The 17,368-nt window shown below is 41.8% G+C and overlaps 1 protein-coding gene across 5 annotated transcripts in view; it reads left to right on the forward strand.

Annotated features, from left to right (window-relative positions):
- Positions 1-17,368, forward strand: part of lancl2 (LanC lantibiotic synthetase component C-like 2 (bacterial)) — a 61,073-nt gene that overhangs the window by 13,655 nt on the left and 30,050 nt on the right. For 3 of the 5 annotated variants that reach the window (XM_065019444.1, XM_065019446.1, XM_065019445.1), the window contains 3 exons: positions 426-569; positions 12,575-12,692; positions 15,056-15,263. In XM_065019444.1, the coding sequence (XP_064875516.1) occupies positions 426-569; positions 12,575-12,692; positions 15,056-15,263 (470 nt within the window). The remainder of the gene's footprint in view (positions 1-425; positions 570-12,574; positions 12,693-15,055; positions 15,264-17,368) is intronic. The other 2 variants (XM_029661186.2, XM_065019447.1) reach the window with 1 other exon arrangement.

Below are 17,368 nucleotides of genomic sequence, written 5' to 3' on the forward strand. Positions count from 1 at the left end.
TCTTCGGCTTGCAAGCCTCCCCATTTTTCCTCCAAACATAACGATGGTCATCATGGCCAAACAGTTCTATTTTTGTTTCATCAGACCAGACGACATTCTCCAAAAAGTACACTCTTTGTCCCCATGTGCAGTTGCAAACCGTAGTCTGGCTTTTTTATGGTGGTTTTGGAGCAGTGGCTTCTTCCTTGCTGAGCAGCCTTTCATTTTATGTCAATATAGGACTCGTTTTACTGTGGATAAAGAAACTTTTGTACCAGTTTCCTCCAGCATTTTCACGATGTCCTTTGCTGTTGTTCTGGGATTGATTTGCACTTTTCGCACCAAATAATGTTCATCTATAGGAGACAGAAAGCGTCTCCTTCCTGAGTGTTATGACGGCTACGTGGTCCCATGGTGTTTATACTTGCGTACTATTGTTTTTACAGATGAACGTGGTACCTTCAGGCATTTGTAAATTGCTCCCACGGATGAGCCAGACTTGCAGAGGTCTACAAGATTTTTTCCTGAGGTCTTGGCTGATTTCTTTTGATTTTCCCATGATGTCAAGCAAAGAGGCACTGAGTTTGAAGGTAGGCCTTGAAATACATCCACAGGTACACCTCCAATTGACTCAAATTATGTCAGTTAGCCTATCAGAAGCTTTTAAAGACATTACATAATTTTCTGGAATTTTCCAAGCCGGTTAAAGACACAGTCAACTTAGTGTATGTACATTTCTAACCCACTGGTATTGTGATACAGTGAAATAATCTGTCTGCAAACAATTGTTGGAAAATGTACTTGTGTCATGCACAAAGTAGATGTCCTAACCGACTTGCCAAACTATGGTTTGTTAACAAGAAATTTGTGGAGTGGTTGAAAAGAGTTTTAACATCTCTGGGATAAAAGCTAGAGAAAATGCAGAGTGCCAAATCCAAATAAATTACTATAAAATCATACTTTCATGAAATCACACATGCAAGATAAAAAAAATTAAAGCTACACTTATTGTGAATCCAGCCAACATGTCATATTTCAAAAAGGCTTTTCGGCAAAAGCAAACAATGCTATTATATGAGGATAGCACCATAGTAAACAAAGAGAAGCATATTTCAACCCTGCAGGCACGACACAAAACGCAGGAATAAAAATATAATTAATGCCTTACCTTTGACGAGCTTATTTTGTTGGCACTCCAATATGTCCCATAAACATCACAAATGGTCTTTTTGTTCGATTAATTCCGTCAATATATATCCAAAATGTCAATTTATTTGGCGCGTTTGATCCAGAAAAACACCGGTTCCATCTTGCGCAACGTGACTACAAAATATCTCAAAAGTTGCCTGTAAACTTTGCCAAAACATTTCAAACTACTTTTGTAATACAACTCTAGGTATTTTTTAACGTAAATAATCGTTCAAATTGAAGACTGGATGATCTGTGTTCAATACAGGAGGAAAACAGCTAGCTTTCTGGTCACTCGCCTCTATCTAAAAGTACACTTTAAGTTACCCTCATTCAAGATGGCCGTACTTCTTCATTACACAAAGGAAAAACCTCAACCAATTTCTAAAGACTGTTGACATCCAGTGGAAGCGAAAGGAACTGCAAGAAGGTCCCTTAGAAATCTGGATTCCCATTGAAAAGAGAGTGACCTCAAAAAGAACATCTAAATGGTTTGTCCTCTGGGTTTTGCCTGCTAAATAAGTTCTGTTATACTCACAGACATGATTCAAACAGTTTTAGAAACGCCAGTGTTTTCTATCCAAATCTACTAATAATATGCATATCTTATCTTCTGGGGATGAGTAGCAGGCAGTTGAATTTGGGCATACATTTCATCCGGATGTGAAAATACTGCCCCCTGTCACCAAGAAGTTAATGACTCCAACCTAAGTGTATGTAAACTTTTGACTTCAACTGTAGGTGTCTGTTTAGACTGTAAACTCTCCTTCCAGACTCACATTAAGCACCCCCAATCCAAAACTAAATCTAGAAACGGCTTCCTATTTCGCACCTACGCTTCCTTCACTCATGTTGCCAAACATACCCTCGTAAAACTGGCTATCCTACCGGTCCTTGACTTCGGCGCTGTCCTTTTCAAAATAGCCTCCAACACTCTACTCAGCAAACTGGATGTAGTCGATCGCAGTGCCATCCGTTTTGTCACCAAAGCCCCATATACTACCCACCACTGTGACCTGTATCCTCTCGTTTGCTGGCCCTCGCTGCATATTCGTTGCCAAACCCGCTGGCTCCAGGTCATCTATAAGTCTTTGCTAGGTAAAGCCCCGCCTTATCTCCGCTCACTGCTCACCATAGCAACACCTACCCATAGCACACTCTCCAGCAGTTATATTTCACTTGTCATACCCCAAAGCCAACCCCTCCTTTGGCTGCCTTTCCTCCTAGTTTTCTGCTGCCAATGACTGGAACGAATTGCAAAAATCACTGAAGCTGGAGACTTCGATCTCCCTCACTAACTTTAAGCATCAGCTGTCAGAGCAGCTTACCGATTACTGCACCTGTCCACATCCCATCTGTAAATAGCCCACCCAACTACCTCATCCCCATATTGATATATATATTTTTTGTTGCTCTCTTGCACCCCAGTATCTCTACTTGCACATCTATCACTCCAGTGTTAATGCTAAATTGTATTTATTTCACCACTATGGCCTATTTATTGCTTTACCTCCCTAATCTTACTACATCTGCACACACTGTATATTGATTTTTCTATTGTGTTATTGACTGTACGTTTGTTTATCCCATGTGTAACTCTGTGTTTTTGTCGCACTGCTTTGCTTTATCTTGGCCAGGTCGCAGTTATAAATGATAACTTGTTCTCAACTGGCCTACAAACTTAAATGTATTATTATTTTTAAAATCTTTTTAGCATTTAGCTAAAAGCGTCTATGTGATATCACTTAGTTTGTGCTAATCTTGTTAGCATTCTGGTAATAGAGGCCCAATGAGCTTTTCTTGCGTTTATGGCGCCACCTTGTGTGCTTTGACTGTCATACCTTAAATCCTGATATGAGAGAAGGACGGTATGAAAATCTGGATAACTCCCAAGCCTACTGTGTGTTTCTGTCCATTTCTGTCTCTGTCCTCCTGGCTTCTGGGGCTTCTTCAAGGCCTCACCCTCATCCATCTGGCTCTCCACTATATCCTCTCAGAGATGGAACCATCTTTCACACAGACATGTCTGCTTCTAGAACCAACCCTTTTCCTGCTTCCCCATCTTCTCAAGCTCTGTTGATATCACAGTTTGACCTAGTCGTTGATGTTGTGGCAGCAGCGGCCTCCAGCCATTTTGATTGAGGTAGTATTGACACTTGCTTGATGTTTTGTTTTCTCTGCTTCAGTTCATACAGGATTCCCTTCATTCAGAAGTTTAGACCTGGACATCGCTCTTATACATATCTATTCATCAGTGTTGGGGTTTGGTGCCTCGGGCTCTAAACTTCTCCCTTTCTTTCACCTCAATATTGACGCTTTAGGGTTATTTTTATACTGTAAATCCATTCAAATAAAGTTGTCAACTCATCATTTGACATCTAAAACAATGAACAGTAAAATAATAAGCTTGGTTAAGAGAAAAGCTATTTATTACAGTGTCTTGCACAAAGCCAAGCATGTCAAAGTGATGGCCTATTTGAGGCGTTCGTTAGCATAATACTGATGTTGTTCATGGCCTTGAGTCAAATCTAACAGACACGCTCTAAATAAACACAAGATAAAGAGTAAAGCTTGACTGATCCTGATTCATCAGAATAAACATATTTTATAGGGGCTTAGACTAGGCTATACGCTAAGCCCAAATTAAATCAATGAAGGCTGAATATGGAGGGAAAGGCAGGATGGCCTACATTGGGTGAAGACTCCTGTGAAATTTAAATGGTAGTTTATTTTGCAAGAGGTAGGCTATTTCACAACAGGATTAGTCCATAATGTTGCATGATCGGTGGTTAGGCTATTAGCTGGCCAAAAGTAGGCTACATGAAAAGTGCAATACTGTTAATTACAGTCTCTAGTGTTAGTGAACAATAGGTAATTTAAAGAAATAAAACAGGCTATATACAGTAGCGAGGCTACATACAGACACTGGTTAGTCAGGCTGATTGAGGTAGTATGTACATGAATGTATAGTTAGTGACTATGCGTATATGATAAACAGAGTAGCAGCAGCGTAAAAGAGGGGTTGGGGGTAGAGGTCGACCGATTATGATTTTTCAACACCGATATCGATTATTGGAGGACAAAAACCCCCACTTATTTTAACTTAATATAATGCATCAATAAAATCAATTTAGTCTCAAATAAATAATGAAATGTTCGATTTGGTTTAAATAATGCAAAAACAGAGTGTTGGAGAAGAAAGGGAAAGTGCAATATGTGCCATGTTAAAAAGCTAATGTTTAACTTCCTTGCTCAGAACATATGAAAGCTGGTGGTTCCTTTTAACGTGAGTCTTCAATATTCCCAGGTAAGAAGTTTTAGGTTGTAGTTATTATAGGACTATTTCTCTCTATAAAATTTGTATTTCATATACCTTTGACTATTGGATGTTCTAATAGGTATTTTAGTATCGTCAGCCTCTGGAGTTGATAGGCTTGAAGTCATAAACGGCGCAATGCTTGAAGCACAGCAAAGAGCTGCTGGCAAATGCAGGAAAGGGCTTGTTTGAATGAATGCTTACGAGCCTGTTGCTGCCTACCACCGCTCAGTCAGACTGCTCTATCAAATCATAGACTTAATTATAATAACATACAGAATACGAGCCTTAGGTCATTAATATGGTCAAATCCAGAAACTATAATTTTGAAAACAAAACGTTTATTTTTCAGTGAAATACGGAACCGTTCGGTATTTTATCTAACGGGTGGCATCCCTAAGTCTAAATATTGCTGTTACATCGCACAACCTTCAATGTTATGTCATAATTATGTACAATTCTAGCAAATTAATTACGGTCTTTGTTAGGAAAAAATGGTCTTCACACAGTTCGCAACGAGCCAGGCGGCCCAAACTGCTGCAAATACCCTGACTCTGCTTGCACTGAACGCAAGAGAAGTGAAACAATTTCCCTAGTTAAAAGAAATTCATATTAGCAGGCAATATTAACTAAATATGCAGGTTTAAAAATATATACTTGTATATTGATTTTAAGAAAGGCATTGTTGTTTATGGTTAGGTACATTGGTGCAACGACAGTGCTTTTTTCGCGAATGCGCTTGTTAAATCACCCATTTGGCGAAGTAGGCTGTGATTCAATGATAAATTAACAGGCACCGCATCGATTATATGCAACGCAGGACAAGCTAGATAAACTAGTAATATCATCAACCATGTGTAGTTAACTAGTGATTATGTTAAGATTGATTGTTTTTTATAAGATAAGTTTAATGCTAGCTAGCACCTTAACGTGGCTCTTTGCCAAATGGCAAATGGCAATCTTATCATTGATGAGAATGTCTCAGATGACAACCGAACTGACATCATATTCATTAAGTACCACCGCATATGTTCAATTGGTCGGATTACCAGAATATAGTTAATTTCCCCCCCACCTTCTGATGTTCCCAAAGTCTCTATGGTTTTCAAATGTAACATCAGTAGGGTAGAGAGAGGAAAAAGGGGGGAAGAGGTATTTATGACTGTCATAAACCTACCCCCCAGGCCAACGTCATGACACCAGTGACTGATGTGGTGTACTCCTCAATGCCATCGGAAGAATCCCGGAACATGTTCCAGTCTGTGATAGCAAAACACTCCTGTAGTTTAGCATCTGCTTCATCTGACCACTTTTTTTATAGCCTGAGTCACAGGTGCTTCCTGCTTTCATTTTTGCTTGTAAGCAGGAATCAGGAGAATAGAGTTGTGGTCAGATTGACCAAATGGAGGGCAAGGGAGAGCTTTGTATGCGTCTCTGTGTGTGGAGTGCAGGTGATCTAGAATTTTATTTCACCTCTGGTTGCACATTTAACATGTTGATAGAAATTTGTTAGAACTGATTTAAGTTTGCCTGCATTAAAGTCTCCGGCCACTAGGAGCGCCGCCTCTGGATGAGTGGTTTCCTGTTTTCTTATTTTCTTATACAGCTGACTGAGTGCGGTCTTAGTGCCAGCATCTGTCTGTGGTGGTAAATTAACAGCCACGAAGAGTATAGCTGAACTCTCTAGGCAAGTAGTGTGGCCTGCAATTAATCACAATATACTCTACTTCAGGCGAGCAAAATCTAGAGACTTCCTTAGATTTCGTGCACCAGCTGTTGTTTACAGCTTACAGGAGTGTGCTGTTCTATCTTGCCGGTGCAGCATATATCCCGCTAGCTGAATATCCAAGTCGTCATTCAGCCACGTTTCCGTGAAACATAGGATATTACAGTTTTTGATGTCCCGTTGGTAGGATATTCCTGATCGTACCTCGTCTAATTTATTGTCCAATAATTGCACGTTGGCGAGTAGTATTGACGGTAATGGCAGCTTTCCCAGTCGCCTTCTTCGGGTCCTGACCAGGCATCTGACTCTTTGTCCTCTGTACCTGTGTCACTTCCTCTTGCAAATAACGGGGATGTCGGCCCTGTGGAGTGTTTGGAGAATGTCTTGTGCATCGTCCTTGTTGTAGGAAAAATATTTGTCTAATCCGAGGTGAGTGAACGCTGTCCTGATATCTAGAAGCTCTTTTTTGCCATAAGATACGTTTGCAGAAACATGTACGAAATATGTTGCCAATAATGCGAAGAAAACCACATAATAGCACAATTGGTTGGGCGCCGTAAAACTGCTGCCATTTCTTACGGCGCCATTTTAGTCCTGTGTAGAGTGCCGTATTTCGGATGGGACGTTAAACAAGTATCCTGGCTCTCTGTGGTCACTAAAGATCCAATGGCACTTATTGTAAGAGTAGGGGTGTTAACCCTGGTGTCCTGGCTAAATTCCTAATCTGGCCCTCATACCATCATAGCCACCTAATCATGCACAGCTTCCTATTGGCTTATTCATCTCCTCTCCTCTGTACCTATTCCCCAGGCCGTGTTCTCAGTCACATTTTAACTGGTCATTTTATTTTTATAAAGATGTCTGTTTGGGCCAAATTTAAGGCCAGTCCAGATTGGACCAAATCTGAACCGGATGTGGATGAGATTCCCTAAAAACACGCCACTTCAATGCAGCTATGACCTTTTCGTAGCGGGTTAGGAGATCATACGCAGCATGTCAAAAGAATTTGGTTAAGTTTAGGAAAAGGGTTAGGATAAGAATAGATACTCTCCTAACCTACTACAAGAAGTCACTTGCATAGAAGTAGTGTGTTTTATTTTAAGGGAGTCCCATCCGTGGACGTTGAAATCAAGGCCGGTCCGGTAGCCATCAACAAGTAAAAAAGGTGCGTCTGGGGGGATTTCTTTCTAAATGCTCACTGACAATTCATTCAGTACTTTGAGAGTCACAACTTCTATGTGCTTAATGTAAAGCAGCTGTTGACATTCACCCCCTCCACTCTTTAAAGGGAGAATCCATATGTTTTGCATAAATGCAAATAGTCATGTCTATGAAGTAATAGCCAGGGCCCAGTTTCTCAATAGCGATGGAACTTATTACAAGTGTTTTAACAACGCATGCGCTTTACAAAACAACACGTAGGGAGAACTTTCAATAAGTGAGTCGCTAGAGCATGTGTCGATACTGATAGCCCCGAAAGGCAGCGCTGCTCTCGGATCAGCATTTTCCATTTAAAATCTTACCTTAATGTTAGAGCCTGATAACAGATCAGCTCCTAGAGGGAAATGATCACCTATGGTTGTAAATATTGAGGCAGCTTGTTCTAATGCTTAGGCTATGCACTATCAATTACTTGACACATCATTGCACACATCATTAGGCCTACACATCATGAAATTGAGACTAATTTCGGGTAGCAGCCTAGCTAAATAGAACTCAATTGAACATGAAATTGATTCCAATATGATTGAAATACAGTACCAGTCAAAAGTTCTGACACCTACTCATTCAAGGGCTTTCTTTATTTTTACTATTTTCTACATTGTAGAATATTAGTGAAGACATAAAAACGATGAAATAACACATATGGAATCATGTAGTAACTAAAAGTGTTAAATCAATTAAAATATATTTTTATATTTTAGATTCTTCAAAGTAGCCACCCTTTTCCTTGATGACAGCTTTGCAAACGTTTGGCATTCTCACAACCATCTTCATGAGGAATGCGTTCCAACAGTCTTGAAGGAGTTCCCACGTATGCTGAGCACTGCTGGCTGATTTTCCTTCCTCTGTGGTCCAACTCATGCGATCCAACTTATCCCAAACCATCTCAATTGGGTTGAGGTCGGGTGATTGTGGAGGCCATGTCATCTGATGCAGCACTTCATCACTTTCCTTCTTGGTCAAATAGCCTTTACACAGCCTGGAAATGAGTTTGGGGTCATTGTCCTGTTGAAAAATAAATGATATTCCTACAAACCATATGGGAAGCTGTATCGCTGCAGAATGCTGTGGTAGCCATGCTGGTTAAGTGTGCCTTGAATTCTAAATTAATCAGACAGTGTCACCAGCAAATTGCCCCCCCACACCATCAAACCTCCATGCTTCATGGTGGAAACCACACGTCAACGCGGTTGGAACCAAATATCTCAAATTTGGACTCATCAGACCAAAGGACAGATTTCCACTGGTCTAAAGTCTATTGCTCGTGTTTCTTGGCCCAAGCAAGTCTTTTCTTATTATTGGTGTCCTTTAGTAGTGCTTTCTTTGCTTCAATTCGACCACGAAGTCCTGATCCACACAGTCTCCTCTGAACAGTTGATGTTGAGATGTGTCTGTTACTTGAGCTCTGTGATGAATTTATTTGGGCTGCAATTTCTGAGGATGGTAACTCTAATGAACTTAGCCAGTTTCATCATAGCGCTTGATGACTTTTGTGACTGCACTTGAAGAAACTTTAAACGTTCTTAAAATGTTTCAGATTGACTGACCTTCATGTCTTAAAGTAATGATGGACTGTAATTTCTCTCTGCTTATTTGATCAGTTCTTGCCATAATATGGACTTGGTCTTTTACCAAATAGGGCTATCTTCTACCACCAAATAGGGCTATCTTTTACCACCTCTACCTTATCACAACACAACTGATTGGCTCAAAAGCATTAAGAAAGAAAGAAATTCCACAAATTAATTTTTAACAAGGCACACATGTTAATTGACATGCATTCCAGGTGACTGGAAGCTGGTTGAGAGAATGCCAAGAGTGTGCAAAGCTGTCATCAAGGCAAAGGGTGTCTACTTTATTATTTTGCTTACTACATGATACCATGTGTTATTTCATAGTTTTGATGTCTTCACTATTATTCTACAATGTAGAAAATAGTAAAAATGTTTTTTTTTTAACTGAGTAGGTGTCCACATTTTTTGACTGGTACTGTATATAGGCCTATGTAGACTACTCTATTTTTCTTTCAATCTCCGTTAACCCAGAACAAAAATCTTCCGTAATTTGGTCAGAAATTCGTGTACCACTTTGTCTCCGTAGTCTGACCACGAGAGATTGCACTGTTGTAGCCTCTAATGGCATTTGCATTATGACAGTCCAAGAAAGTCTGTATTGACTTAGCTGTCGATGCTGAGCTGTTCTTTTACCGTCTCAAACCAGTGGAGCAGTGAAATTGAAAATGCATTCAGGATATGCATCACAAGAGAATTGCTGAGGTGGCCTATTTAAAAAAATATATACAAGACGACCCGCTAAGGCAGATTGTAGCTCTGGGGTGCTGGATGGAGGCCATCAGAGTTACCCAAGCTGTCACTCTGTCTTTTTGGCCTGGGAAAGGGAGCTGTCTTTTGGTGTTTGTGTGTTGTTTTGTGAATTGAAGGTGTGTCCCTTCGTTCCTTATTTCCAACCAATGGATTGTGTGACTGAGCATATACAGTTGAAGTCGGACGTTTACATACACCTTAGCCAACTACATTTAAACTCAGTTTTTCACAATTCCTGACATTTAATCCGAGTAAAAAATCCCTGTTTTAGGTCAAGTTAGGATCACCACTTTTTTTTAAGAATGTGAAATGTCAGAATGATAGTAGAGATTTATTTCAGCTTTTATTTCTTTCATCACATGCCCAGTGGGTCAGAAGTTCACATACACTCAATTAGTATTTGGTAGCATTGCCTTTTAAATGGTTTAACTTGGGTCAAACATTTCGGGTAGCCTTCCACAAGCTTCCCACAATAAATTGGGTGAATTTTGGCCCATTCGTCCTGACAGAGCTGGTGTAACTGAGTCAGGTTTCTAGGCCTCCTTGCTCGCACATGCTTTTTCAGTTCTTGTCACACATTTTCTATAGGATAGAGGTCAGGGCTTTGATGGCCACTCCAATACCTTGACTTTGTTATCCTTAAGCCATTTTACCACAACTTTGGAAGTGTGCTTGGGGTCATTGTCCATTTGGAAGACCCATTTGAGACCAAGCTTTAACTTCCTGACTGATGTCTTGAGATGTTGCTTCAATATATTCACATAATGTTCCTCCCTCATGATGCCATCTATTTTGTGACGTGCACCAGTCCCTCCTTCAGCAAAGCACCCCCACAACATGATGCTGCCACTCCACGTGCTTCACGGTTGGGATGGTGTTCTTCGGCTTGCAAGCATTCTAATTTTTCCTCCAAACATAACGATTGTCTTTATGGCCAAACAGTTCTATATTTGTTTTGTCAGACCAGAGGACATTTCTCCAAAAAGTACACTCTTTGTCTCTATGTGCAGTGTCAAACTGTAGTCTGGCTCTTTAATGGCGGTTTTGGAGCAGTGGCTTCTTCCTTGCTGAGCAGCCTTTCAGGTTATGTCGATATAGGACTCGTTTTACTGTGGATATAGAAACTTTTGTACTCGTTTCTTCCAGCATCTTCACAAGATCCTTTGTTGTTGTTCTGGGATTGATTTGCACTTTTCGCACCAAAGTATTTTCATTTCTTGGAGAAAGAACATGTCTCCTTCCTCAGCGGTATAATGGCTGCGTGGTCCCATGGTGTTTATACTTGCGTACTGTTTGTACAGATGAACGTGGTACCTTCAGGCATTTGTAAATTGCTCCCAAGGATGAACCAGACTAGTGGTGGTCTTGGGTGATTTCTTCTGATTTTTTTCCCCATGATGTCAAGCAAAGAGGCACTGAGTTTGAAGGTAGGCCTTGAAATACATCCACAGGTACACTTGCAATAGGCTAATTGACATCATTTGAGTCTATCAGAAGCTTCTAAAGCCATGACATAATGTTCTGGAATTTTCCAAGCTGTTTAAAGGCACAGCCAACTTAGTGTGTCTAAACTGTCTGACCCACTGGAATTGTGATACAGTGAAATAAACTGTCTGTAAACAATTGTTGGAAAAATGACTTGCGCCATGCACAAAGTATATGTCCTAACCGACTTGCCAAAACTATAGTTTGTTAACAAGAAATGTGTGACGTGGTTGAAACACTTAGGTTGGAGTCACTAAAACTAGTTTATGTGAACTTCCGACTTCAACTGTATGTGTGTAAGGGAGCAGCTGTCTGTGTGCCCAGTCTGTGCACGTCTCCCACCCTAAGCCCTTGTTCAGTAGAGCAGAACAGCGGTACGGTGTAAAGCCTAGGTGTGTACGTGTGTGCTTTGGTGCGCGCACATTCTGGCTCAGAGCAGAGGTGTGTGTCTCATCAGCATCCCCCCCCACACACACACACAGAGTCCTGCCACAGAAGTTCGTAATCACCATGGGATCTCACTGCTTTGGCTCTTTGGCTTTGACAAAGCGGCACTGTCTGATCCCAGTCTTCTCATAGGGCTTTATGGCCTATGCCCCTCAAACTCAACTCTGGACCTCAGTGTTTTTTTCGTTGTTCCCCTCCAATCAAGGACTGATTTTAGACCTGTGACACCAGGTGGATGCAACTTAATTAGCAGTTAGAACAGAAAAACAGCAGGCTCCAGACCTTGTAGGGTAAGAGTTGAATGCTTATGTCTCTCTGCTATTTGCAGGTGTTACAGAATATCACTCAGGCCTACACCCTCCACTCTATACCGGTACCCCCTGTATATAGCCTCAGTATTGTTTTTATTGTGTTACTTTTTTTAAACTTTAGTTTATTTTGTAAATATTTTCTAAACTATTTCTTGAACTGCATTGTTGGTTAAGGGCTTGTAAGTCAGCAACTTGCCCACCTGAGTGCTTTGTATTGGGGATCACAAGCTATAAATGCAATGGTGCATATCTCTTCACAATTCCATGGCTCTCGACTTCCTTTCAAGACTATAACACTGGCTCTGGCTCGCAAGCTCTTTTCAAAACTCTAGTTTGACTTTAAACCCCATTCCAGCACCCTAGTCTAACCCTAGCCGTTGATGTGATTTTAACATAGGCCTACCTGGATTTAGTTGTCCTTTTAGGTCTGGCCTCCTCCGAGCGGTTTGTGTTTTACAAGGACTGTCCGTACCAATTTGTGTACCATTGTCTCCCTTGTATGCGGTTTCATGGACTGGAACTGGAAGATATGGTGTGGTCATGTGTTCTACCCTCCTCCTCTATCCCGCCACAGATCAGCGAGGTGTTCCAGAAGAAGGTGCAGAACAAGATCAAGGACCTGCTGCAGCAGATGGAGGAGGGCCTGAAGACGGCCGACCCCCACGACTTCTCCACCTATACGGGCTGGACAGGTCAGTGAGCAGTGGCCAGACTGATCTTCAGTTATGATTTAGAGACCTCGATTGGATTGAAGGTGAGAGACGGTTAATCATGTCTCAAGGGTAGAAAAACTAACCTCTGACTCCTACTCAGACTCCAGTCACCCAAGTCATAGACAGTTCTCTCTGCTATCGCGCGGTACCGGAGCGCCAAGTCTAGATCCAAAAAGGCTCCTTAACAGCTTCTACCCTTAAGCCATAAGACTTCTGAACAACAATCAAATGGCCACCCATACTATTTACATTGACCCCCCCCCCCCCTCTGATTTTACACTGCTGCTACTCAATGTTTATTATCTATGCATAGTTACTTTACCCCTACCTACATGTACAAATTACCTCGACTAACCTGTACCCCACACATTGACTCGGTACTGGTACCCCCTGTATTTAGTCTCGGTATTGTTATTTTGCGTTTACTTTTTATTACATTATTTCTTTTACTTTAGTTTATTTAGTAAATATTTTCCTAACTATTTTCCTAACTATTTGTTGAACTGCATTGTTGGTTAAGGGCTTGTATTCGGCTCATGTGACAAATACAATTTGATTTGATTTAGGGTTATAACCCACTGTTTGATCTAAGGGTGAAGGATGTTGACATGGAGAGGCTTGAATGTCGAAATGTTCATAAACACAGTACCAACAACGACGAGGCGGCCTACAGGGAGGAGGTGAGGGCCCTCGCAGTGTGGTGTCAGGAAAATAACCTCACAATCACAAAAGGAGATGATCGTGGACTTCAGGAAACAGCAGAGGGAGCACCCCCCTATCCACAGTTCCTCGGCGTACACATCACGGACAAACTGAATTGGTCCACTCACACAGACAGCATGGTGAAGAAGGCGCAGCAGAGCCTCTTCAACCTCAGGAGGCTGAAGAAATTTGGCATGTCAGAAAAAGCACTCACAAACTTTTACAGATGCACAATCGAGAGCATCCTGTCGGGCTGTATCACCACCTGGTACAGCAACTGCTCCGCCCACAACCGTAAGGCTCTCCAGAGGGTAGTGAGGTCTGCACAACGCATCACCGGGGGCAAACTACCTGCCCTCCAGGACACCTACACCACCCGATGTCACAGGAAGGCCATAAAGATCATCAAGGATAACAACCACCCGAGCCACTGCCTGTTCACCCTGCTATCATCCAGAAGGCGAGGTCAGTACAGGTGCATCAAAGCAGGGACCGAGAGACTGAAAAACAGCTTCTATCTCAAGGCCATCAGATTGTTAAACAGCCACCACTAACATTGAGTGGCTGCTGCCAACATACTGACTCGACTCCAGACACTTTAATAAAGGAAAAATTGATGTAAAAAATGTATCACTAGCCACTTTAAACAATGCCACTTTTATATGTTTACATACCCTACATTAATCATCTCATATGGATATACTGTACTCGATACCATCTACTGCATCTTGCCTATGCCGTTCTGTACCATCACTCATTCATATATTTTTATGTACATATTCTTTATCCCTTTACACTTGTGTGTGTATAAGGGAGCAGTTGTGAAATTGTTAGGTTAGATTACTCGTTGGTTATTACTGCATTGTCGGAACTAGAAGCACAAGCATTTCGCTACACTCGCATTAACATCTGCTAACCATGTGACTTGATGTATTTGATGTATATGATTTGACTCCCAGTGCACTGCTATTATTGCTAAATATTGGAAGCAGGCATTTGTGGACCATAGCCTCTGGGTGCATGGCCTGGTTGACTATGGATGATGTCAGCCCTGGGCCGTTCCACTTAACATGAACAGCCCATCTTGAGGGTTATGGTAACGACATTGTTACGGTAGTGACATGTGGTAATGACATGGCAAATGTACAGTTACGGTAATGACACAAGACAGATGTGGCAATGGTTTGTGACAGCTGCTGTGTAGGCGTTGTTGTGACCATTTTATCTAAGCCTTGGGTCTAGGGGAAGTGATACTCGCTGGATACTCATCCAAAGTGCTATCCCTGTGAATTTTTGTTTTGTATCTAGCCTAAGATGTATTTATTGCTCCAGTGAGTGAGATGTTTTGATTAAGTGGACTGTCAGAATGCCTCTTTAGACCTACATATTAGACGGCTAACGGGACACAATTTGACCAGCCAAAGTGAACTGTAGTTGAAAGTTAAATTCTCAGCACAGAAATACCCCATGCCTTCCCTTACCCTGTTTAGCACTCCTGCTACTAAAACGTCTCCTATTATGATCGTGTTTGGAATTTGTCCACAACTGTGTTCAGATAGCTACTGCATCAACCTCTAAACCGATTTGATCAATTATATCCTATGCCAGTTATGAACGAGATTTATTTTCCCCGTCTATAGGTATCGCCCTTCTCTACCTGCAGTTGCACCGGGTGACCTGCGAGGCCTCCCACCTCCAGAGGGCACTGGACTATGTGAAGAGGACCCTGAGGATCCTGAACGGTCGCAAGGTCACCTTCCTGTGTGGGGATGCAGGGCCACTGGCCGTGGCTGCTGTGGTGCACCACCGCCTCAAGAACCAGACAGAGAGTCAGGAGTGCCTCACCAAGTAGGGAGCTTTTAAAAACTCTCCGACTGCAGTAGAAATATTGTTATTCTTTTTGAAGCTCCTTTCTTTAATACTGGATTTGTTGTTGGCATGAAGACCAGAACCTCCTGGCCTTTCAGCCTATAAGTACCCGCTAGAGATCGTGGCTGGGTCCACCTTTAGCATATGCATCAGATGCATATCAACCCGCAAGGTGCGCAAACATAAGCACCACCACTTGATAAATAGTGCATAAACTATTATAAAGGATTAATTGCATGAAGAAATATCAAATTCCTTGCATCTGTCACTTACAAGATGTGCCCATCTCTTCATGTACAATTTGATAACTGATACCCTAATATTGGCACTTGTCCGATTATTGTCAATTTCGATTGGCCGGCTTTGCGGGCTGAGACGCATTAGCACCTGGTTGGGTACCAACATCCTAGAGCACATTGTCTTAGCGGGTTAGGTTGGGAGTAGGTGTGAAAAAAATCAGGTTAAAATACTTTTCTGTTTGTGATTTCAAAATTCTGACAAACGAGCAGTGTAAAATACAAACATTTAGGAAAAGTCAGAGAAGGAGCAGGACGTGGCTTATTTTCTTTGACAAAGTCAAATGGCCTATGGCGGTTCTAGTGTTAACTTGCTGATCTCTTTCTCCCTACCTCCTCCTTAATTTTCTTCACGCTCTCCAACCTTCTCACACTGTCTTTCTCTCTCCAATACTCTTTTACTGTCTTTACCTTTTTTCACAATCTTTGTTTTCTCTCCTTTTACTCTCTCTAGCAGTTTCTCACTTGGTCATTTTGACTATCCACTCTTTTTTTCTCAGGTGCACTGTGTTCTTCATCAAGAACCATTCAGTTAATCCCTACACTATCCAACATGTCAATTGTCTCTAAATTATTTTCATTCGCAAATCTCTGCTTATCACAAATGTCTCTCCCATGGTCTGGGGCTGGAGTGGTGTGTGTAATGTTGAGTGGCGTAATAGGTTGTAGCTAAACCTATTGGCCCCTGCCTGCCTCTAGTACTCTATCTAGTTTTGTTAGCATGCTGATGGAACTAACAGTGGAGCTCACAGCAAGGGGCTGATTAAATGTCTGAACCTTATTACACACACACACAGACACTCCCTACTACTCACAAAGGCCCCAACAAAGGCCCTCCTGCTGTCATCAAAGCAGTCTGAGCCCTGAGCCTACATGTTTTTACATAAAATGCATTCGGAAAGTATTCAGACCCCTTGACTTTTTCAACATTTTGTTAACAGCCAAACAGCTTTTAATCATTTTTAGCAAATGTTTTCAAAATTACATTTACATATTCAGACCCTTTACTCAGTATTTTGTTGAACCACCTTTGGCAGCGATTACAGCCTCGAGTCATCTAGGGTATGCGCTTGGCAAACCTGTATTCATCTACACCTGCAATAACATCTGCTAAACATGTGACAAATAAAATGTTATTTATATTTGGGGAGTTTCTCCCAGATCCTCTAAAGCTCTGTCAGGTTGGATGGGGAGCATCACTGCACAGCTGTTTTCAGGTCTCTCCAGAGATGTTATATCGGGTTCAATTCTGGGCTCTGGCTGGGCCATTCAAGGACATTGAGATACTTGCCTCGAAGCCACTCCTGCATTGTCTTGGCAGTGTGCTTAGGGTCGTTGTCCTGTTGGAAGGTGAACCTTCGCCCCCAGTCTCAGGTACTAAGTGCTCTGGAGCAGGTTTTTATCAAGGATCTCTCTGTACTTTTGCTTCGTTCACCTTTCCTCATTCCTGACTAATCTCCCAGACCCTGCCGCTGAAAAACATCCCCACAGCATGATGCTGCCACCACCATGCTTCACTTCACAGTAGGGACGGTGCCAGGTTTCCTCCAGATGTGACGCTTGGCATTCCAGACAAAGAGTTCAGTCTTGGTTTTGTCAGATCAGAGAATCTTATTCATGGTTTGAGAGTCTAGGTGCCTTTTGGCAAACACCAAGCGGGTTGTCATGTGCCTTTTTACTTAGGCGTGGCTTTCTGGAGCGGCAGGTAGCCTAGTGGTTAGATTGTTGGGCCAGTAACCGAAAGATTGCTGGATTGAATCCCTGAACTGACACGGTAAATGTCTGTCG

The sequence above is a fragment of the Oncorhynchus nerka genome, linkage group LG6, assembly GCF_034236695.1.
Source record: "Oncorhynchus nerka isolate Pitt River linkage group LG6, Oner_Uvic_2.0, whole genome shotgun sequence".
In the NCBI taxonomy this organism is placed as follows: domain Eukaryota; kingdom Metazoa; phylum Chordata; class Actinopteri; order Salmoniformes; family Salmonidae; genus Oncorhynchus; species Oncorhynchus nerka.